Here is a 23,136-nt window from a genome sequence, read left to right on the forward strand (position 1 = left end):
CTTAATATTTAACAAAAACACTCCCGTACTCATATTATTGTTTTACAGTGTTTCTGTATGCTTTTAACACATTTCTTTGTCATATCCTTTGAATGAAATGGGTTTGATTATAACAGTCTTTTGTATCCTGACAGTGCCTCATGGTGAGCGTCATATAGGCCTTTCGGCGGCCAAAACTCAGAAGCGTCCCAGAAAGCAACATGGTAAACTCCTTCATGGATTCTGAATGCTAATAGTTGTATCTTGTAAAGGGGGTTTCAATATATTTCCATTACAGTCCTTGTGATGTTAGTGTAGTTTCAAAGCCTGTTGTGTTCTTCAGTTTTGAGTGATTTCGTAGCCCCTGTCCCAAAAAAACCTGTGAATCTAATTTTGCATAGTGCTAGACTGGATACAGTTTTAACATATTGTTTGAGATAGATGTCACTGTTTGGTAGAAAACATCTCTTGTTTTGAGAACGATTCCCTTGCAGCTGGATTTTATGACAATTCTAGGCCAAAGAAAATATTTATGTACTGTTCATGTCATAATGGATTTTCAGAGTTCTTTGGAAAAGCATGGCAAAACATGAGCATGGACCCTCTCACACTTTCTCCATCACCTTCTCCCAACCAAAGATAACACTGAAACTAAATTTTGGAGAATCAAGTCCCTCTGTCCTTACCCAATTGCTCATCCCATCCATCCAGAGTCCGACTTTTATTCGAAAGTCTACTGCCCTGAACACTTTTGGCAGATATATGATTACTTGAGGAAAACGTGAAACTGTTTTACATTCATTCATTTTTTTCATCCTAAATTAGATTCCTGAAAATGATTTGGAGTGTTTTGCGAATCACATATTGGAGTACTGGAACATTAAAGAGAGCTGTGGGAAATAATCATGTTTTGAATTTGATTAATTGACATTTTTTGGTCAATATTATCCTGGACTTCTATTTTGAGTGAATATCCAGAATTATAGCGGTGTAGTTCTGCACTCCATCATAGCATTGGTCCCGTAGAGCTGTTCTTGGAGACGGTGCAGTCCTGAGAGTCTGGACAGCATTAAAGGATCCCATTTGGCTCTCACAATACCCTGACTGTGCGGACATTAGCCTGATGTCATGCAGTATTTTTTTTTTTTAAATTCCAACCATGTGAATGTTATTTGGAACATACTTTTTCTTCACTTCTAAATGATAGTCAGTGCAGTGTTTTCTGGCCTTGGACATTTATAATAATGTGAAATAGCTTTTCCTTTACGCTGATATTATTTTTAATTGAAAACAAAAGGAAAAGGACCAACACAATAAAAAAAGACATAGCTCTCTTTTTTTGTTTAGACTAATCTCAGCCACAGCATGACTTTATGGGTTTTAATGTTTTCACTGAACCCTTGATTAACCAAAAACAATTTCCCCGTATCTCCTGCTAAACTTCTGTCTTCTTTTACAGTTAAGACAAAGCTAAACCAGGTTTCAGAGACTAAAGAAAAGGGTGAGAACACTGACAAATAAAGATATCAAAGTTGATATGGCGACAGTCTTGATGTGCATATATTTTGTTGCTAATTGATGAAACATTTTCCATGTTAACTTTTAGAAAAGATTATTGATCTGAAGCAGATGGACCCAGTCCCAGATCTGAAACCTCTAGCTCCACCCACTACTGAAAAACCAACCAATAAAGAAACTTCACAAACAACACCACAATCTGCCTTTGAAGGTATGGTCTAATGCATGTTCTGTGATTTGTACAGTTAATTTATAGAAACCTATGATGAAGACAACACGCTGGATACTGAAATTTGAGTATTTGTGTGCCAGTTTCTATTATAAAGTTATTATGAAGATCTGCTGAGAATAATAGGCGTAATAAGTCTAACAGAGTTGGAGTCTTGATCTTTTGATTGTTTCATGTATGTCTTTGAATCCTAGGCAGTCGTTTTCACACCGGTGACAACTCCTCTGTATTCAGTCCTCATCCCGTATCTGAGGTGGATGCAACGGGGAAGAAACGTTTTGTAGGTAGGTATATGGGTCAAAATCATTTATTGAGGAATTGGAGGTCTATTTTACAATTCAGTCTTTTGACAAGTCGTCACCTGTCGTCTTTTTGCAGCGCCTCATGTGGTCTATAGAACTGACAAACGCCCGGAGGAGCCATGCTCTGTCACTCAGTCTCTCAGCTTCTTTCCTGATGAGGAGGTGGTATACATGAATGTCACTGGCCCGCCCAAGACCCCTCCATCCAACCTTACTGTAGTCACAGTAGAGGGATGCCCCTCTTTCGTCATCCTTGACTGGGACAAAACAGACAATGAGACCACAGGTAGACTTAAAGTCGACATGAAATCAAAATTGACCCTATTTACTTTGTTAGCGCATATTACTAGTCTTGTGGCGAACAATTAATCCGTGCAAGTTAATACACAGAAAAAAACTGTTTGCCGTGGTAATCTTTAATCAAAATCTGAAAAGTGACTTCCGGTCGTCTGGAATGGCGTTCCTTTTCTGATGACGTCAGTTTGACGGCTTGGGTTGAAAAACCTTAACCACTCGCCTCAAACCGTTAGTCTGCTATGAGCAGAGATGGAGAGGAGGAGCGCTTAAGTAAAACCCTGCCCTCTGTTCAATATTCCGTTTCACTTGGAAATACGTCACAACACTGGAGAAAAGTCGTTTGCAACTTCCGGTTCACGGGGACTTTAAAATAGAGAACTAGACTTAAACTAGAGACAGTGTAGAAGTTGGTGATGGACAATTTGAGAAATGAAAGGAAAAAGTTGCAATGCCCAATATGGCAGCTGTAGGAATGAAAGTTAAAAGAGCCAACTTTTCTGATGAATGCAATGTCTGTTTTTTAAATGGTTCACTCAGAAATTTTAATTATTTTATTAATTACTCACCCTCACGTCATTTCAACCCCCAACTCTCGGATTTCATAAAAAATATCATAAAAAATATCTGTGTTCCGAAGATGAATGAAGATCTTACGGGTCTGGAAAGACATGAGGGTGAGTAATAAATGACAGAATTTTCCGTTTTGGGTGAACTAACCCTTTAACTCTGGAATGTGCATTAGCTGGACAAGCCTGAAAAATATATTTTTTTAGTGTTGGTTTGAGCTTAGGAAGTAAAATATATGATACCATTGTTGTCAGATTATATTGCTGATTTGAAATATGTCTTTGAACAGTACCCATGACAAATTTTGACAGATTTTTTGTCTTTTCTGCATTCCATCAGAAAGGAGCTGAAGTTTTATGCACATTACCTAAATAAAAAAGAACTGCCCGAGAGAGGTGTTGCCAAGATGGCCGCCAAGTGAACTGGTTTGACTTGAGGCTTTGCTTAGACTTACTTTAGTTTGATTTAACAAGATATATGAGATATAAAACATTTTTAAATCTGTCATTATTTACTCACTTTAAAATAAGTCAATCCAAACCTTTCATGGAAGAAAGGAAATACACTGCCATTCAAAATTTTGTCTTTTTTTTTTTAAGCTGCCTCTTATTCTCATTAAGGCCAGATTTATTTGATTAAAAAAAAACAATAATTGTTAAAGCTGAAAAGTTGCCATTATTCCAGTCGTTAGTGTCACATAATCCTTCAGAAATTATTTTAACATGAAAACAGTTGTTCCCCCTTGGATTCTTTAATTAGAAAAAAACAACAAAAAACATTTATTTAAAAATCTTACTGGCCCAAAACTTTTGACTAATGACCCAACCCCCCCCCCATCCCAAAAGTACACACAAAAAAACACACACCATTAAATTTTTTTTTGGTCTCAATAGAATATGACGTAGTTTCCTCAACCAAGGGTCCGCATGGAGAAGAGGTGTCCATCCAGACAACAAATCAAACACATACCGCTGTGGAGAACCTGAAACCAGAGAGCAGGTATGAACACATGCCATGTTCTGTGTCATGGACTTCCTAAATTAAGCTAATTGTAATTGCTACACACTACACCTAGACCTATTTTAAAGAAGTCTTTAAGCAGATTGGAAATGAGGCCATCATTTAGTCCCTTCATGAAGCAGTTTTCACTGTGAGGCCTTCAAGGTCCCCATAATATTTGTTACAGTAACATACATCTAAATAATAATATCTGGTTGTCTGACCAATACTATTGGTTCAGAATGGTTAACTCCATTTTCTCTTGCAGTTATGAATTCAAAGTTACACCAAAGAACGAGCTGGGTACAGGTCCAACAAGTGATCCAGTCAGTTTTAGTACTGAGTCAGGTAAGCGGAAAGAGAAATGTTAAAGGCCTAAGACATGAATTCATTGTGAATAAATTGTGTGTGTAAGAATATAAGCGAAAAGCTCCAACCACAGTATGTTCTGAGATCATTGTGAAATCATCTGGCTCATCCAGTGAATCTGAGCTCTATTTATTCCAAAAGTGTCCCCAATTGGCCATTGTATCAACAAGAGAAGCATTAATGATTTTTACCTTCAGAGTCACTCTTTTCCATAACAAAATCAATGGCATGTGAAGTTCTAAAAAAGAAAACAAGCGCCAAAAAGAAGTCTGCACAACTTTTGTGCTGTTTCAAGATATCTGAAGCCATACGAGAGCTTTGTGTGAAAAACAGACCTTAATGTAAATCATTCAAAAACAATCGAAAGCAAGTCACAAGTTGCGTGAGAGCCGATTGTGTTTGATGTCATTCAACAATTTAAATAAACTGGTACTCATGGAATAATAGTGTCAGGCAGGCCAAGGTAACTTAAGAACAAAAGATCGATCTCACAGGTGTGTGAAATTGGCAATGAACCATTGCTGTAATATATATGTATAGTTAGCATATAAGCATTACTGTCAGCAGTGAGAGTAATGTGGCTAATGTGCCTAATAGTTCCAATGTGTTCACTCTTCTGTGTCTATTGAAGTCATTTAGGTATAAAAAAATACAGTACTGGGGCCCTGATAAACTGCCAGAAAATAATAATAACCATGAGGATATCTGACACAAGCCCTGGAAAATTGTACATCATGAAGGACAACTCAGGGGAATTTCCTGGTGCTTTAGATTTTTTTGTAACTTTGTTAGAAATAAGTCCAAAAACATGCTGTTTTGATATATTCAGACCTTGAGTGGAGTTACTTACCTGATGGCATATTGTCTGGCTTATGTTTAAGGAAGGAATTCTTACCTTTGACAATTACGTGTTTGGATCAACCTAATTCACATATGTATAGTTTCATAGTAGGTATGGAGGAAAATGGTTAATTTCATAAATTTTTTGACATACACTTGCATTTACAGTACACTACCATTCAAACCTTTGGGCTTTAAAAGAAATGAACAATATTATTCAGCAAGGATGCGTTAAATTGATCAAAAGTGACTAAAGATATTTATACATTTAAAATAAATGTATGCTACAAAATATTTCTAATTAAACTAAATGTTGTTTTTAAAGTTCTATTTTTTTTTTTAAATATCATGAAAAAATATATTACAGTTTTCACCAAAATATTAAGCAGCACAGCTTTTAAAATTGATAATAATAATGTTTCTTGAGCACTAAATCATCATATTAGAAAGATTTCGAGAGGGTTAATGTGACACTGAAGACTGGAGAAATGATGCTGGAAATTCAGCTTTGCCATCTAGGAATAAATTACATTTTAAAATATATTTAACTAGAAAATAGTTATTTTAAATTGTAATAATATTTCACAATATTCTTTTAAAAGCAAACAAAAAAATCCTACTGACTTCAAACTTTTGAACAGCAGTGTATGGCGCTCATGAAGCTAATAGACATTAATGAAAAATCACAAAATATTGATTATGCATTTATGCATTATGCAAGTTGCTTTGACATCATGTTTCTTCTGTACTGCAGCTGATCCTCGCGTAAGTGAAACCCCCACTGGTAAGTGTTTCAATCCAAGTATACAATATAACGCAATGTCTATACAAAATGTACAAAATGTAAAATGTCTAAACTATATGGGCTCTCATAGGTAAAAATGCCATCTGGTCATCGTTTCCGTTCAAAGCCGACTCGTACTCAGAGTGCAACGGGCGGCAGTTCATAAAGCGGACCTGGTACCGCAAGTTTGTGGGTATCCAGCTGTGCAACTCTCTCAGATACAAGATCTACCTGAGCGACTCTCTTAAAGGTCGGTATCAACCATTTACAGACTCACCAAATATTTCTGCTAAAAGTAACTTAGTTCCTTTTTAATTCTTTCTTCAGGGAAGTTCTACAGCATAGGAGATCAAACAGGGTATGGGGAGGACCACTGCCAATTTGTTGACTCGTTCCTGGATGGACGAACCGGTGGTCCTCTTCCGCCAAACCAATTACCACCCATACAAGGTTTCTTATAAAAAAAAAAACATGTTTCTTAAACAAAAACACAATAATCTCAGACAAAAGATATGATGATTTCTCCTCTCTTATCAAGGCTTTTTCCGGGCCATGCGTCAAGAGCCTGTCCATTTTGGGGAGATCGGAGGAAATTCCATGATTAACTATGTGGCCTGGTACGAGTGCGGGATACCCATTCCTGGGAAGTGGTAGGACCTCGAGGAGCAGATGGAAGACATGACGGATAAGAAACAGCAGTTCCCATGGAAGAACCGGTCTTTTTTGATTGTCTACAGAGTATGCATCTCTGTTTTTCGGTTATCGAGCACATATAGAATTATTTATAGCTCAAACAGTTCAGCAAACGCACAGAGCTGAATAAATGTTACCATTGAGATTAAGAAGTTAAACTTTTGATAATATAGGGAAGCAGGCTCCCTTAAAGGCTAAATAAAGGTGTATATTATTTATCAAAATGTTGAATATGTCACTTAAAAAAATGCAGTAGTCACATATTTAAGTGAATATTTTTAAAGCTCTTATGTTCTATTCTTCCATACAATTTTTGTTATAGCTCAATTATTTAGTGGTGGGACTGTTTTGGGATGATAAACTTCTTCTTAGGAATTGCCAAAGTAATTCCTAAAGGTGGATTTTTCTCCCAGTAAACTGACCTTTTTTGGACATTGCAAGTGTTGTGCTAAAGGTACCAGGTTTACTGGCTTTATATGGTCATGGCAGGAGTTGAAAAATTGGACATATCTGTAGTGTTTCAGTTACACTGGTCTCATGTGAATAGTCTCATTAAGTCTTTTGGCTTTGCTTATAAAATACTGTGTATTTTAACATTTATCTGGGTGCAATGCTTTGCCCCTAGACTTTCATTATAAGTGCTTTGACCATGTTTTTTTTGTTTTTTTTTTAAATAGAGTTGAGTTTTTTTTCTGTTGTTAATGAAACACGCTGTTAATAACGTACTGAACCCAGAATATTCCTTCAACAGCTCAAGTTCAACATTAAACAAGGAATTTAAAGAGTAGAGGCCATATAATCCAAGTCATGCAGCTTTTCAATTAATTGTTGTAATTATCCTGTTTTATACTGTTTTTAATGTCATGCAATATCACTTTAACAAGGAAGTCTATTGTTTTGTACAGAAGTTCAGTGACTCATGATTTCCAGAGAAAGCTTTTAAATGCCAGATTTTATGAAAAAAAGTTTTTACATTGATATTTTGATTTTATAGATGTTTATCTGCTTTACTAATAAAAGCACAAGCAATTTATTTCGTTTTATGATCTCTTTTTTTGTGGCTGTAATTTTTAAAAAGAAAATACAATTGTTTCTGAATCTGATATAAAAAAAAGTCCTGTTTTCATATTGTTTTAGAAGAAATCTTCAAATCAGTTAGAGAAAAGACCTGAATCGCAGATAAATGTTTATTCTATAAACAAATGAATAAAGCTCCCATTACTTCAGTCTCAAAGTCTTTATTCACCTCCTGAAAACAGTTACAGTTTATACAGAAATGATAGGCTTCACTGCAGAGGGCCAGCCAGGGGTTAGTAAAAACCAGGACATTTGAAAAAGTAAAGAAAACAAGTAAAGAAAACTAAACAAATATCACTTACTTTGATTATGATCATTTTCTAGTGTTTAAACAGACTCATTGTTTATGACAAAATAACACCAATGAGGAGACCGGTGATAAAATAAACTGCACACGCACGCACACACACACACACACACACAGCTGTCCACTCCCACACCGTTTGGTCTCCCATGTGTGCAAACACACACACACAACCTTCACTAGCTCACTGTCACATGCATTCATACATGCACCCAAAGCACAAACAAACAAACACAATATTAGGATGTCAAACATAGATTTCAGGGCTGATGTGTTGGAGACAGAAAACTTGTAGCGAGGTGCTATGGGGACATTAAAGGGCTTTTACCGATACCCAGGCCCCGGCTGGGTGTAGCCCTGGCCATAAGGGGGGCGGTTTCGGGCATAGGGGTTGGCACCCCCTGGGGGAGGGGTGGCGCCAGGCGGCGGGGTGTATCCAGGACGGGGCTGATACCCCCCTGTGGCCTGGGAGGTTGGAGGCAGGCTGTAGTTAGCTGGCTGCTGAGAGGCCTGGGATGTGTAATTTTGAGCAGGAAATGCTCCAGGTGGGTACTGGGTGGGTCCTTGGGGAGCAGGAGCCTGTGACTGGTTGGAAAACCCAGGAGCTGAGCCAGGGGCACCAGCTGCCTGAGAGGTAGTGGTGGGGTAATTCTGAAACTGCTGTTGAGCAGGCGGAGCCTGAGGAACACCAGACTGAGGAGTATAACCAGCTGCAAAAGAGAGTTACATTAATAATTTAAAATAAACAACATTAAGGCTTGGTAATATATATGCTTCGGAGTAAACAGAAAAAAATATTTCAACAAGCCACTATTGATTGCATTTCTTATATTTTACATATTTGATTATTTACTTTTTAGTAATTGTACATGTTCTTATTCTTTCATTGTAATTACAGGTTATTAGCATATTTGTTTGTCTAAAGAGACAGATTTTGTCTAAGTAGCTAGATTGCTTAAAAGTGCAAATCAGAAAGTGCAGTTAACAACTTTATGTACAAAAGAAAATATTAAAAAAATAAAAATAATAATAAATATATATATATTTTCACAGGCAAGGCTAGTTTTTAAATTATTTGCTATCCAATTTTGTCCAAACTTTTCAGAGAAAATTAAATTAAGCATCAGACCATCAAAATAGTGTATGAACAATTGTTTGAAAAAGACTATCAGTTTTGTTATGAACCAGGCTTAAAGCTCAGCTGTAATTTAAGGAGAAATCATTAGTATGCATTTTAAAGAATTACCAGGGTACTGCATCCCGTACTGCTGCTGGGGTCCCGCTGGCGGAGGATATCCACCTGGAGCCTGATACTGCTGATACATCTGACCTGTTCAATCACAGAAAACAATTTTTTTTAAGGATTAAGATTCACAGTGTTAAGGGAGGGAATTCCCATAAAAATCAGAAAGCAGCATATTGGATCCTAGCGTGGATATCCCACTGTTGCTTGGTTTCACCAACAAAAGTTTGAGAAAAATCTGGAACACCAGAGGGCCATAAATATTAGGAACTGATCTCTCTCACTCTGCGTTGGAATATAATTTAATGTAGGACATCTGGCATGTTACTTTGGAATATCAACAAATAAAGCGCTAATACAGAGGAGCTGATTGGAAACATGCAAATAAGAAAATCATTTAATATTGAGCCGTCAATGGTTCGATTAACCGCTGGCGGTCGGTGACAGTCTGACCGTCTGTATAGGGCACAGTTCGTGATCCTGACCAACACACTTTAAATACTTATATACCTATTTCAGACAACACGACTTTAAATGTCGGCAGATCGCTGTGCTATTCAGACTACATGACTTGCTGTCTGTAATCTGGAGTCTTGAAGTTGTTGTGGTGTTCACACTACGTAAATGATTTGCAACCGGGGCTCAACACTACACGAGCTGACAACAACTGTCAGCCAACGACTCTATCCGGTCCCCAAACCACGTTTTGTCACAACACATCTGGAACAGGAAATGACGTGAAACAGGAGTAAACAACAACAACATAAAGGCATTCGTTCTCCTGCCAGAGTTCAATTAAATTTTGCTCCATTTCTAGAGTCCACACTTTTCTTGAAGCCATGTTGCTGCTGCAGTTTTTCTTCCGGAGACCTCAACCCATGCCTTGCTCTCTCACTGGCTGTAGCTCGGCGCGACAACTCCAGATAATTATCATGCTAGATATTTGTTTGGCGTTGGAGAGGTGTCAGCAAGCCTCTTTGATGTCGTTGAGTAGTTCACACACAAAGATTGGCGAGTGCAGATCACCCGCTGATTTGCCCGTCGGCGAGCTAGTTGACTTGCAAATCGATCTTAAAATCCAATAGCCTGAACTTGGCATTAGTTGGATTCCAAATGAAAAAAAAAAAATCTTACAATTATCCTAATATTTTTAAAGACCTTAAACAGCAATATAATCTTGCACTGCACATCAACAGACCTCACATATCACGATGGGTAGAGGTCACAGCGGCTTCGCTGACACAAAGCACGCAGACAGATTATCCAAAGTTCATAAATGTTTGTGTGCATCGCACCAAGATACTAATGAGAAAAGGCTGTGTGTGTGTCCCAGTGCGGCATGCGATGGGAACAATAAAGCAGAGAAAAGCATCACAACTCCATAGCTCCATGCAACCATGGCAACCATCCGCACAATATGCCAAATCTAGAACAGTTCTGCACAATTTATCATGTGCACTGCGTCTATCTGGAAGAACTTTGGAAGAGGAGGGGGTGGGATCAAACCCAATGGACGGGCGGAGAATAACATCATGCTCTTGACGCGAAGGCCATTTGATTTGTGGTTTGTTTTTCTTCCGCTGGACAGATTCCCAAGGGCCTCAGTTAGAAGACAACATCTGTAAGGTGCTTTTATGCTGCAAACAAATAAGTTTTGTGTGCATTGTTTGTACGAGTGTGAGAGAACATGTGTAAGTACAGGTGTGTGACCTTCCTGCCAAATCGAGATTCGGCCTGCATTTCTCAAGTGCACTGGACTGATGTGGAAGTTTTTTGGATAAAGAACGAGGGGAGATATTCAATGGCCAAGCGGAGAACATCATGCTCTGAATCCACTACAAAGACTTTGTGGCCATATGATTCTTTGTTCATTTTTCTTTCGCTGGACTCTTTCCCATAAGCATCAGAAGAAAAACATCTGTAATAGGGATGTGCATTCTCAAAAATCGACTGGCCAGACTTAAGGAAGCCCTGATTAGACTGATTTCTACTTTACACTTTCTACAAGTGTACTGGAGTACAATTTGTAAAAGTGGCATTTTACCATCCATAGTACTAGAGGGAGGTTGTTGGACCCCTGAGTAAGGTGGGGGAGCCTGGGAAGCCACAGCAGAAGGGGGCGCTGCAGAGGATGAAGAGGCAATACTGTCTGGAGTAGCAGAGCGCTCCTCTGCAGCAGCGGTGGCGGCTACAGCTGGAACTGGAAAACAAGGAACAGATAAGGAAAATGTGATTCATTATAAATCAGGTGGTTCCAGCAGACAAACACACCTGTGCCAGCTCATCAACTGAAACTTGGAGCATTATTTTTGGTTATTTGGTTACAAGTGGCTATAATAAACCATTGAAAAGTACAAACTATGAATGTATATAAAGTGCTATAGCTGAAAAAAAAAAAAAATACAATTACTTAGCCACCTATTAATGAACATTAAGTTTATTTTTAAATATCATTTTAGGGTTTTTTTTTTACACTGGGGAAATGAACTCTGATTACAACAAGCAAATGAGAAATTTCACAAATAATAAGCCACAAATAAGTTCTATGAAATCTGTACATGTATAAGGTACCTTGGGCATGTTCCTCAGACAGGCCAAATGCAGAAATGACATTCTTGTTGACCTCTTCCTGGTTCTTCAGGGGGTCAAACGCAGACATGCTAGCAGCACTAACCGGCGGGGCATACTTCATTGTTGAATCTACTGCATCATTCACACATTCTGTCACACAGAGACATCAAAACAAGACAGCTCAAGTACTGCCTTTCTGTTCCTCTCTAGGTAATTTATGAGGTTCAATTTAAAAGAGAAAGTTCACCCCAAAATTTTAATTCTGTCATCCTCCTCATTCTGCTCCAAACCCATATGATAAACGTGTTTGAATACATTCAAAAGAGACACATCAAGACATAACTTATTATTTATGAGTTGTTATGTTTCACGGTAGTAAAGTCTTATGGGTTGGGAAAGACACAAGGGTGTGTAAATTATGTTTTCACTGAAAACCCTTTATGTTCTCCAACTTATACAATCTAAGTGAGCTTCTAGAGTGATTTTACATGTTTCAAATGCTTTAGTTACAGTATTGGATATGAAGAACAAGAGAATAACTCATGTGTGTACCGGTTTCTGGGTTGGTGCTCTCTGGGACAGACTCTGAGGGGGGCTCCAGGCTGTCCAGCAAGCTGTTGACTTTATTCCTCAAATGGATCAGTTCTCTACGCAGGTGCTTCACCTGAGATGACTCCAGTGGCCGAGGCTGCCCATTCACTGCGAAAAACACAAGCATTATTTTTGAAAGCACTGTCTAACGCTTTGTTCTAAATATTTCCATAAAACTATTGTTCTAATCCATGTTAGTATGGGTTCTATTTCTAACCAGCTGCCAGACATTTCATCAACCACTTCATTTCTATTTTTGTCATGCCTTTCTTTCATCCAAATTCCTGTCCTAACATATTAAACATCAAAAAGTTCTGATTCGCTAGGATTTTGTCATTTCATGCAGCTTTTCGCTTTCAGTTAGGACGGAAAAATGACTTAACACTGAAAACTCGTCTCAATTCGCCTGGATAGGATGTCAAAGTCAACAAGTGATCAACAAAATTAGATCATTTAGATAGCCAGACTATATGATGAGGTAATCCAGAGTTTTGCCGTTTTGTGTGAGCTTGGAATGCTCTTTCCTAAGTCCATATGTGTGAGACCGCCTGCCACTTGAACCATTCCAGACTCTTCAGAGTTCACACAAGCTCTAGCAGGCGTCCAACCCAGCCCCTGGGCGCCAGTCACACGTTTGGGATGCATACATACACGTGACATTATACAACCATGAACCAGCACATTTGAACTCTTAAAATCTTAATTCTTTACTTCAACCATCCAACAAAGGGCAGGGCTACATTTGCTAATACAAGGTCAAGACATGACTTCATCTGGCTGGAGCACAGATGCTTTGGACAGTGCACAACGCAAACTTGACCAAAAGTTATTAATTTTTATTTTTATTAGGAAGAGAAACTTATATTTTGAGTTGGTACTAAAATCGGTTCTCTCAGATCACATGGTCTACACAATTGGAGCATAAATACTGGCTTTTGTTACACCCACACAGATTGCAACCTTTGATTTTGGCTAGACTTGCCAAATAAATCAGTGCAAAATAGTGTATGAATCAAGCAGACCAAATCTACAGCTTCGGCAGCGTTTATGATGACACATTTGAAGAATAGTCGGCACATGCTGAGAACTGGCACTGACACTGCAGTGCAGATGTACCTGTGTGAGCCAAACATCGCTAGAACAGAGAGAGCATGACGTTATTGGGCAAGTAACCGGGTCTGATTTTCCTCTCTTAAGAATATTTGTTTGTGCCACAGACCAGTTAAAAAGAAGAATTGCTTTTCAGCACAGCTCACGAAATTGAGAGCAGATTTAGAGCCTATAAAATGACCCTGACCCTTTAAATTGATGGCATGTATAGAGAAGCTTGTTAGCTGCAGGGCTTCCACTCTTTTTAACCAATGAATTTACATGACTCTTCATGTACAGGACATGAATTCTTAAAATTATTTTAAACTCACAATTTCTACCTGATTAAATATTTTAGTGCTTGGTATAACTAGAAAAATGTATGTTCTTTATAAAACAAGTGCTCATGGCATTTTAAGATTTTATTCATTTTAATGACTTTTCTAGGTCTAGAAATCACATTTTTTAAAATTAGGCTTCCTCAAATATCAAGGTTTTCCAAGACCAAGGGAACCCTGGCTCTTCAAATAAAACATACAGTTGTTGAGGAGGTGAATTAAAATACAAAATGTTTTATCTTAATTTAAATCATTTTAAGTGATCTTGAGGTGCCCTGGCCCCCTGGTTGAGAACCAGTGCTTTATGTTAATCAAAAGTAGCAACTGGTCACAATGCATGTATCAGAAATACTCATTCTGTTTTAAGTACTGCATTAAATCTGTTAACATTTAGGATACATTTAAAAATCCAAATGTTGTGTCATATCAGTGGCCCAACAAGTATTTGGACAATCAAGTCACACTTAAAGGGGTTACCACCAGATTTTAAGGTTCCATTGCACCCAAAATCCCAAATGAACACCCCACTGATAACCTCACATGGTCAGTCATTTTCAGTTCAAATCTTGTTCTATTGCACCCTCTGCTGGACACTAAAAGCTCCAGCTGTGTTATCATTGAAAGAGAAAAAAAACGACATCTGGTTGGATGAAATATGACCATGTTCAGCATTTTTAAGATTAAAAGAGCTTAACTCCGCAATAATACACCATCCATGCCGATGTGGGATTATGTGCTTAACAGAGAGTCAATTTTAACCCAAAGGTTAAAGGACACAGCTCCGGATAACACTGTTCTGAGTCACAAAGACACAATGTGGAATCAAAAATCTTTAACTTGATATGCTTCTTTTTCTTTTTTTTTTTTTTATGTAAAAAAACACCATCCAAAAAACATAAAAACAACTATGGGCTGCATTTGAGCTGCTTGGTTCTTATAGTGCTATACACCTATTCTGTCAAGGGACACCATGACCACTGGAGCGTTTTTGGAATATGATCTTCCTGCAGGTAAGATAAACCTACACAAGCTCACTGACCTTAACTCTGAGCATGATTAGCACTGATGCGAACAGTGTTGTTGTGCCTGTATCTGTGGCCTGAAGTTGTTATAAGAATATAACTTGCCCCTAAGTTTGTAAAATGAACTAAAAACACATTTACAGATATAAACGATATAAACGTACAATGGAAGCCTAGCAGGCAGGTGGGCTGGAGGACTGAACAAAAATACAAGCTTCAAGCTTCAGATTTTAAAGCAAATAAAAAAAATCCCCATTAGAACAATAAAGTTGTTTTACATAGTTATTTTAAGTTGTGCCTACTTTTTACACCAATTAACTTCTGGTTGTGCATTACATCATTTATTGTTTTAATTCTGCTATATGTAAACAATGCTTTACAAAAAGTAACATCACATTCCTGTCACGCTCCTTCATGGTGCAGATACCGAGTGAAAGTAACAGAGTTTATACATGGTAGTTGGTAATTCCAATATACACATCACCAGTTTCATACTGACACCCTAGGCTTCCACTGTAAGTGTATTACTGTAAACATTTTTCACTGACTCTAGAATATTCCTTTATGTCAGGTTGAGGAAAAAACCCTAAGCATTGCTGGTTTCTTACCAAAAAGAGTGAGCTTCAATATTCTACTGCACTGGATCGCAAAGGACAAATCAGAACTGTCAAAGATGGTGATAAGGTCATCATCTGAAAGAGAACAGACAAATGAATGATAAAAAAAAGATACAGTACAGAGTTCTAGAGATCTAGACCAAAGTCTGTAGTGCAAAACTACTGAGAGATTTGATTAAGAACATATATAGGTTTATTTGTCTTATAGTATTATACAACATGACTGATAAGCAAATGGAAAAATACTAGTGCAGCCAAACAAACTCTTAAATCACACATTTTTCTGTAATTAATCACGATTAATTGCACCAAACATTTAAGTTTTTAAAATATATTTTTATATAGTAATACTTTCACATGATCCTCCAAAATAATGTACAAAGACGTTTTTTTTATATATTTAATGTAATCTTTTTGTTAATCACTATGAACGAAGGCCAGTATCACTGATACCAGAACTGATACTGATGTCAGAACTGATGCTGCTGTCACAATTACATGGATTTTTTTCTCAATTTCAGCCATTAATTATAGCCATTTAACATTACACTATAATTAAAAGCTATCATCTTTAACATTAAATAGGCTTTTAAAAGTGAACTTAAAACAATTTTCACATTAACCCATTGAAATAAATGTCACATTTAGCTGTGCCTTATGCTGAGGGCTCAGCACTAAGGTTTTTTTCTACTGTCCCAGTCAGACCGGTTCATATTTTTACCTCCCCTGCTAAAATGCACAAAAAAGTAATTGTTTTCATTTCATGGGTTCTGACCCATATAACCTTGTAAACAGTGATTTAAGATTTTTAGGTACGTCTAACAGGTAAATATACAGAAACTGAATAATACAGAAATGATTTCTGCATCTGCGCAGTTAAAGGAGAACTCCGGTCAATTTTAACATTGAGCTCATTTTTTTGTAAATTTGGAGTGCTGTCAGTACAGAGAACAACAACAAAAATCAGTGTTGCCTACACCGTGTTATCCTCTTTTTAAAATTTGCACCCTGTTGACTTCAGTTCGCACATACCTGTATTTTCTTCCTGTTTTCGGTCGAAGTCCACAGTAGTCGATTGTCGAGTTCACGCGCGCGATAACCTATGCGCGTGAACTCGACAATCGACTACTGTGGACTTCGACCGAAAACAGGATGTAAATACAGGTATGTGTGCTGGCTGAAATAACATCACTTTTATTAATATCTTTCACATCTACTGCAGTCAGATTCACCCGTGTTCACTCTGAAGGAATCACTCACAATGGCTGTGCACTTGTAATGACACATCAAGGATGTTAAGAGGCTAAAAGCAGGTTTAAAACTTGCCCCATTGAAGTTAACAGGGTGCAAATTTTAAAAAGAGGATAACACGGTGTAGGCAACACCGATTTTTGTCGTTGTTCTCTGTACTGACAGCACTCCAAATTTACAAAAAAATGAGCTCGATGTTAAAATTGACCGGAGTTCTCCTTTAATAAACACTGCACAGTCTCCTCTGCATAAATTATAAATTGAATATAGATTAATCCTTACTAAAGCTACAAAGTTATTCAGTCAAGGGCAGTGAATGATTTTCTCTTTGTTCTTTGATTAACATTAATGACAGACAGCAGCAGGTTTATTAGGCTGCTGTCACTTTAAAACCAGACGCAGATGATGTGGATCTGACACGCATCCTATTTTCTCATAACTATTTACATTAATTTAATTCTTTTTAACTTATTTAAGACTCTGCTGACGAGGATACTGGACTAAACGGTGTGGTCTTTTTAAGTGCGGGGAAAAAATTCAATGCGGCTCTGGCGCGCTGTCTGAAGTGGCATTCTGTGTGCCCGTTTTGGGTGTTTGTTGACAGAGAGTCGCTTCACAGACATATTTGAGTTATTTTTTTTGCATCTTATGCTTGAATGGTTTAACATCACTTGAATGAATGATAGGGTGATCATATACTGTAGCGTAACCAAAGGATGACACTCACGTGACATTTTGCAGTTATTCACAATCACGAAAGTTTATTATTTGCATGCGTATTAAACCTTGCCCGTTAAACATTTTATTTGCACGCTGTTCTGACAGGCACACCCAAAGCGGCACACACTAAAAGCCTGTCAAACAGCGTGAGTACTAAACTAAGGTATATTTAGCATCTCATTGTGCTTCAACTGTCAAATACACACAAGGTTTACAAAAACAGTAAGTTATGTCTTAAGTGAATGTATCAGTTGGGAGAAAACCAGATGCGTGTCTGTATATTAGATCAGTGCATGAGGTATTAAAGAGAGCGGCCTACTAGACCTACTGCCGCTTGTCATTAATGTTAATAAATCAAAGAGAAAATCACTTACTGCTCTTTACTGAATAACTTCAGTAGCTTTAATAATAATCAATGTAAATATAATTTATACAGTGAAGTCTGTCGTATTTTATTTTTACATATATTTATTCAATTTCTTACTAGAACTGAATACTAATGTTAAATACACCTACTGTGAAAAAATAAAGCACTGTTTATTTCATTTCTATATTATATTGCATTTGTAATGTGTATCTTTGTTCTTATTTATAATAACAAAGATAAAATAATGAAAAATACTTTCATCTTTGCCAACCCCTCCTTTGGCCTAAATGGTCTGTCATTCTTTTATCTTTATTTATACATTTTGTTACCTTGTAAGGCTACATTTTTAAAATAGGGAAATTAATTTAGCTATACTGCTCAGTCTCTTGGAAAATAGTAAATCCAACATGAAAAATTGTGAATCATGATTTTCCTGCCATTTCACCCAGCCCTATATTGAGGGGGAGAGGAGGTTAATGTTTCAGATTAAAGATTACGAGGGCATATGAATTTAAAAAAAAAAAAACAAGGGCATATGAATAAAAAAAAACAAAAAAGAAGGATGTGCACGGATAAATCATTTATTATAAGCACTGCAACATTCTATAAAAAATAAGTATATTCCAAATTAATTAATCTTTAAGACAGACCTTCATCCTTATATTTGATGGCGACTTCATCACTGCTCTGTAGCTGCCCACGAAAGACTCGCTGCATCATCAGCAGGAGCTCGTCGTAGGTGATGTCTTCATTGTGGATGGGGATACGACGAATATCATCCCCCAGCTGAGCTTTAATGATCAGCTTTCCACTCAGGTCCAGCTGGCCATTCATACTGCTGGAAAAACATTTTTTTACTGTAAATACTGTATTTGAAATTTTTATATATATTTCAAAAAATGGGTTATACTGACCAATGCCTAACGAGCATGGTATCCAATTTAATACAATCGCAATCGAAATTATATGAATCCACTGCAGAATAAATACAAATTGTCAAAATGGCCACTTATGCCAGCCAATATGACACTCTTACTATTACTGCACTATTAGCTTTAGAAGCGGCCCATTTATAACTAATGCATCACATGCACATCTGATAGTACAACAACAACAAGCTGAAACGAAACACACTATAAGAGCTTCAGCAGAGCTCTGCCTACATTAAATGTACGCATATACAGACTTATATAGCTAATAGCCCAGAGTAAAACCTCTGGCACGATCTATGAAGACACAATCATTATGTTCTTCTATCAGAAGCACATAATTCCACTCGCAACACAACAGTTAACTATGAAATGTGATAGTTGTAACTCAATGAGTCTTCACCCACCACTAACTTTCCTGCTTTTGTTATGGATATTAAAAACGTCAGGGAATCACTTATTTCTTACTCAAACCCAGTGACTCATCTATGAGGTTTTATCTGAACAAGTGCTACTGTACATTGCTGTGACATACTATAAGTTCATGAAAGTCTAAGGGTCAGGAGATCTAAGATGATTTGGCACATGTAAGTTACATTTCCCGGTACAGACTTTGGCCTCAGACAAAATGATAGGGAGACACATTTTGGGTTTTATATCACAATACAAACGGTTTGAGTGTGCGCGTTCAATCAAGAACGATCTCATCCGGACTTTCTAACTGGCATGTAGACAGACCTGTATTTGACTCATATTGAATTCAACGACAAACACGATTAAAACTCTGCCAATTCTGGCCCGCTGGATCAAGAAAATTACAAAACTGGCAATCAAATCCTGATTTACTTCGCTCTTACATTACTATTTTAACACGTTGTATGAATTTGTAGTGCATATGAAGGTTTTCTCTGGTTGGACATGTTAAATAGGGTAACTTAGATGACAGTTTCCAATAACAACAGCCCATCAGCTATCTAAGCTAACTGATCGTTTAGACGAGAAGATGATGTGGTTTTGAGGTTTTAGGGCAACACCACACATCAGGCCTTTTAAAAGTCAAGCAAAAGAATGATTCGTTGAAAACATCTCATCAGGCCTCATTCACCTGATGATGCAGCAACTTCCTGCCAAAAAAAGGTCTGAGCGTGACAATTCTCCCGGCGTAAATAATTAAATAAATACTGTTAACAAATCTCACATAAGTTATTACAACAATCATTCCTGTGTGTTTAAATACTGCTATTTACCTACCCCATACTGTTTTTAAAAACACTGCCTTTTATACAAAACGTCTTTGTTTTTTTTTAGCTTGCCCTAGTTTCACACAGGCTAAGCTATGCTAATGCTAGTTTGCTTGATAACCGGCTAACTGCTAATGGTTATTATCCAGGATATTTTGCCCTACAAACCTGTAAAGTAACCATATAAACGTATGTACATGTTTGTACGAGAAGCCCCGAGTCTCTACCTGGTGGTTTGGACGTGTCAATCCCAGCAGCAGCCTGTGTGTCCTGGACTTCAGCTGAACGACGTCTGACTGACTGCTGATCGGAAACGCCTCACAGCGACCTGTACGTGGCAAAACCACAAACGCGCATGCGCGCTATCCGGACACTTGTAAATTTAATTACTAGGCCTACTGATGAGGTGGCCTATATGGAGTCTGAATTTTGTTACTAAACCAAAAAAATACATATATTCTATATTAAATCTATCAGTTCATTTAAATAAATAAAACTGACTGGAGTTTAACTGATTTATATTTAAAGCTGGCAAAAATAGATGCCTTATATGAGTCACATAGTTGACTTTTATGATGTTATAGGCTATATGACTATACTATGTTAGACCTTGTTTGATTTGAAGCTTAGAATGAAATCATCAGTATAAAATACATTACAAAGAAATATCTAAAGAAATATTTTATTTATAACGCATTAGAAATTATGTGAATTGCTCTGTTTTCTTGGACGTGGACCAGACCTCCTGAAGAAACAAATTAAAATTAAACAGAATTCTAGGTCTCGTGTGAATAAATGTAAGATTTGTTGGCTTGCAAATATACATATTATAACAGTAAAAATAATTGCATGCATTGTACAGCAACAACTAAGACAGAAAATGAGCATGGTCAAGTATACAATAGTGTTTTTATTTCTTCTTCTTCTCTTGTGTTGAGTTGAACCAGGCATCTAGAAGCTTCTTGCTGTAGTAGATTTGCCATGCGTGCACCTGAACAGCAATCACCATGAGTAGATACATCACAGAGACAGCCGAGAAGCCAAATATAAACCGGTAGGCCTTCCCGTGTCGGTACAGCTGCTGGGCCAGTGGAAACATTTCCATTGCACCAAAAATCAAGGGTGCCACAGAGAACAAACCAGCACTGATCATGGAGATCACAAGGTAGCTGATGTTGTTCTTCGGCATGGCCAGGGCTCCAATAAACGAGGGCAGGAGACTCAAAAGGTAGGGATACTCCCACTGATAGGGCATGGCCACCAAGTCATGCGACACCAGATTGAGGTGACTAACAGCCACCTGAGCCGCCACCAGTATCCATATGAGGAAATGCACTACGGTGAGCTTCTTTATCTCTGATTTCAATGAAGCACTGAAAGACATTTTCAAAATTCAAACACATATTCTGATGTAAACAATTTCATTGGCAATCCTGTAGCATATTGCTGTGACAGTATGAAGGTTATAGTTACCTCATCTGATAGTGAGATGCCACTTTCTCTCTGTGTTTAAAATCACTCCCATCAGTCCCTGCAGCTCTGGGGCCAGCACGCGATGCCATTGCCAATTTCAAGATAACTGTAACACCATACAAATATGTTATGGCCTGACATATCAGTTTAGCAATTTGAGATTATTATACAGACAGAGCATATTTGAATTGAAATAGAAATATCCCAAAATGCTGAAATTAATTATTCAGAATGTAATAGCCTATAATATCAAGACACTACTGAAAAGGACAATATTACATTAACATTTAGGGGTCTGAATAGAAATAGTCATGTAATATCTCAACATCTGATCAATCTAACGGACAATTTACATTAAAGCACCCCAGCACATAAATGAAAGGGGGGGAAACTACATTAACCCAATAGCATAAGCTATACTTTTATGAATTTCACATGATTAGGCCTATATATAGGCTAAGCATGCAAGATGAAGCATAACAAATATAGGCCTATGTCTATTTGGTACAGAAATTAAATAAAGGCATTAACTGTAGATGAACTGATATATTGAAGAATATATAGGCACATATTGCCGGCCGGCTTCCGGATGAAGGATAAATTTACCGCTTCAACTGCGCGGATCACTGTAAATAGAAAGCGGTTATTTCATGTGATGCGCCTTTTGATAAAATAACTTACCGTATGGATTGGTGAAATGCGACCGAAAGCAACAGTGACAGGATTAGATGAGGAAATGTTCACACAAAGGATTTTTATCAATGAAGGAAATGTTGCTCATGCGCACAAAAGAATCTCTCTGCCCCTCCGTGCGATGTGATTTGACAGCGCAGTATCACAGTCTGCGCATCCTCAGCATCACCGAGCATACTGAGCCGGTTGCTTGGCTCATGAATATTTATTAGGTTCATTGAGGTCCATTCGGATTTAAAGAAAGAGGAAGTAACAGCTGGCTGCTACTATGCCGTTGTTGTGTAATATTCAGTTCCTTTGAAAAACGGTTCCAGGGGGTGGAGTGTAGCCTATAGGCTACATGAATATTCATTATATTTCCGTGTTGTGTTTTTACTCTTTGATGTCTTTAGTTTTATTTATTTAATTTGTGAGGACTTAAATTTAAAAAATTGTTTTAAACATTTTTATCTGCCAACAATGTTTACCTTGTTGGCATTCGGTGCCTACAGTATAGCCTAGCAGAGTGTTGACAACAATGCCTAAATTAAACCTCTACAAATCTGTGCCCTAATAAACTGTATATAGCTGATGTGAGATTTGTGTCATTCTTAATTTTGTAATTTATTTTGTAGGCTATGGCTATAGCCAGTGTTTCCCAGCCTCCACAGTCGCTCAAGGCTCAAGTTTCCATATCAACAACAAAATACTCGTTTTCCTTCCATTGTAGCCTATATTAAAAACAAAACGCTGAGACGTTTTTCAAAATATGCCCAACGAAAGAAGTCATACAACTTTGAAACATCAAGTACATCAAGCTTCTCTTTACCAGTCAAATTAAGTTGAGAGAATACGATAAAGAACTGCTTCTAATAATAAATATTAAATTAATAAATATTTCACACACACACACACACACACACACACACACACACACACACACACACACACACACACAATTATATTTATATAATTATAAAGCATACATCATGTCTGTTATTTGTGTTGCACTGAAAAAAAAAACTACTTTCATGTAATGTGTTTTATAATGGTG

General features: G+C 37.4%; 3 protein-coding genes across 8 annotated transcripts in view; 1 reads left to right on the forward strand and 2 right to left on the reverse strand.

Moving 5' to 3' along the window:
- Nucleotides 1-7,897, forward strand: part of abi3bpa (ABI family, member 3 (NESH) binding protein a) — a 66,410-nt gene extending 58,513 nt beyond the window's left edge. For all 5 annotated transcript variants that reach the window (XM_079881253.1, XM_079881255.1, XM_079881254.1 and 2 more), the window contains 11 exons: nucleotides 135-203; nucleotides 1,439-1,480; nucleotides 1,586-1,708; nucleotides 1,921-2,010; nucleotides 2,105-2,314; nucleotides 3,786-3,891; nucleotides 4,160-4,239; nucleotides 5,855-5,884; nucleotides 5,976-6,134; nucleotides 6,212-6,334; nucleotides 6,423-7,897. In XM_079881253.1, the coding sequence (XP_079737379.1) occupies nucleotides 135-203; nucleotides 1,439-1,480; nucleotides 1,586-1,708; nucleotides 1,921-2,010; nucleotides 2,105-2,314; nucleotides 3,786-3,891; nucleotides 4,160-4,239; nucleotides 5,855-5,884; nucleotides 5,976-6,134; nucleotides 6,212-6,334; nucleotides 6,423-6,538 (1,148 nt within the window). In that variant the 3' untranslated portion in view covers nucleotides 6,539-7,897. The remainder of the gene's footprint in view (nucleotides 1-134; nucleotides 204-1,438; nucleotides 1,481-1,585; nucleotides 1,709-1,920; nucleotides 2,011-2,104; nucleotides 2,315-3,785; nucleotides 3,892-4,159; nucleotides 4,240-5,854; nucleotides 5,885-5,975; nucleotides 6,135-6,211; nucleotides 6,335-6,422) is intronic.
- Nucleotides 7,898-7,992: 95 nt separating this feature from the next.
- On the reverse strand, nucleotides 7,993-20,290 carry tfg (trafficking from ER to golgi regulator). 2 transcript variants are annotated; one of them, XM_079881261.1, is made up of 8 exons: nucleotides 20,165-20,290; nucleotides 18,418-18,605; nucleotides 15,421-15,504; nucleotides 12,325-12,471; nucleotides 11,773-11,922; nucleotides 11,246-11,401; nucleotides 9,205-9,288; nucleotides 7,993-8,668 (listed from the first exon to the last, which is right to left on the reverse strand). In XM_079881261.1, the coding sequence occupies exons 2-8, from the start codon at nucleotides 18,599-18,601 to the stop codon at nucleotides 8,283-8,285; spliced, it is 1,191 nt and encodes a 396-aa protein (XP_079737387.1). In that variant the 5' UTR covers nucleotides 18,602-18,605; nucleotides 20,165-20,290; the 3' UTR covers nucleotides 7,993-8,282. The 2 variants fall into 2 exon arrangements, with proteins under 2 accessions (XP_079737387.1, XP_079737388.1); XM_079881262.1 differs by having other exon boundaries at nucleotides 18,418-18,602; nucleotides 20,165-20,252.
- A 314-nt stretch (nucleotides 20,291-20,604) lies between these two features.
- jagn1a (jagunal homolog 1a) lies at nucleotides 20,605-22,239 on the reverse strand. Its single transcript, XM_079881459.1, has 3 exons — nucleotides 22,092-22,239; nucleotides 21,411-21,516; nucleotides 20,605-21,310 (listed from the first exon to the last, which is right to left on the reverse strand). The coding sequence occupies exons 2-3, from the start codon at nucleotides 21,497-21,499 to the stop codon at nucleotides 20,848-20,850; spliced, it is 552 nt and encodes a 183-aa protein (XP_079737585.1). The 5' UTR covers nucleotides 21,500-21,516; nucleotides 22,092-22,239; the 3' UTR covers nucleotides 20,605-20,847.
- Nucleotides 22,240-23,136: the final 897 nt, after the last annotated feature.

Source organism: Squalius cephalus (genome assembly GCF_949319135.1).
Source record: "Squalius cephalus genome assembly, chromosome: 9".
Lineage (NCBI taxonomy): Eukaryota > Metazoa > Chordata > Actinopteri > Cypriniformes > Leuciscidae > Squalius > Squalius cephalus.

Coding starts and splice junctions, on each gene's coding strand:
- tfg (XM_079881261.1), bottom strand. CDS start 18,601: ATGAATGGCCAGCTGGACCTGAGTGGAAAGCTGATCATTAAAGCTCAG. Junction 15,505..18,417: donor CATCAAATATAAGGATGAAG/GTCTGTCTTAAA, acceptor GTTCTCTTTCAG/ATGATGACCTTATCACCATC. Junction 9,289..11,245: donor TCCCTCTAGTACTATGGATG/GTAAAATGCCAC, acceptor GTGATTGAACAG/GTCAGATGTATCAGCAGTAT.
- jagn1a (XM_079881459.1), bottom strand. CDS start 21,499: ATGGCATCGCGTGCTGGCCCCAGAGCTGCAGGGACTGATGGGAGTGAT. Junction 21,311..21,410: donor GCATCTCACTATCAGATGAG/GTAACTATAACC, acceptor AATGTCTTTCAG/TGCTTCATTGAAATCAGAGA.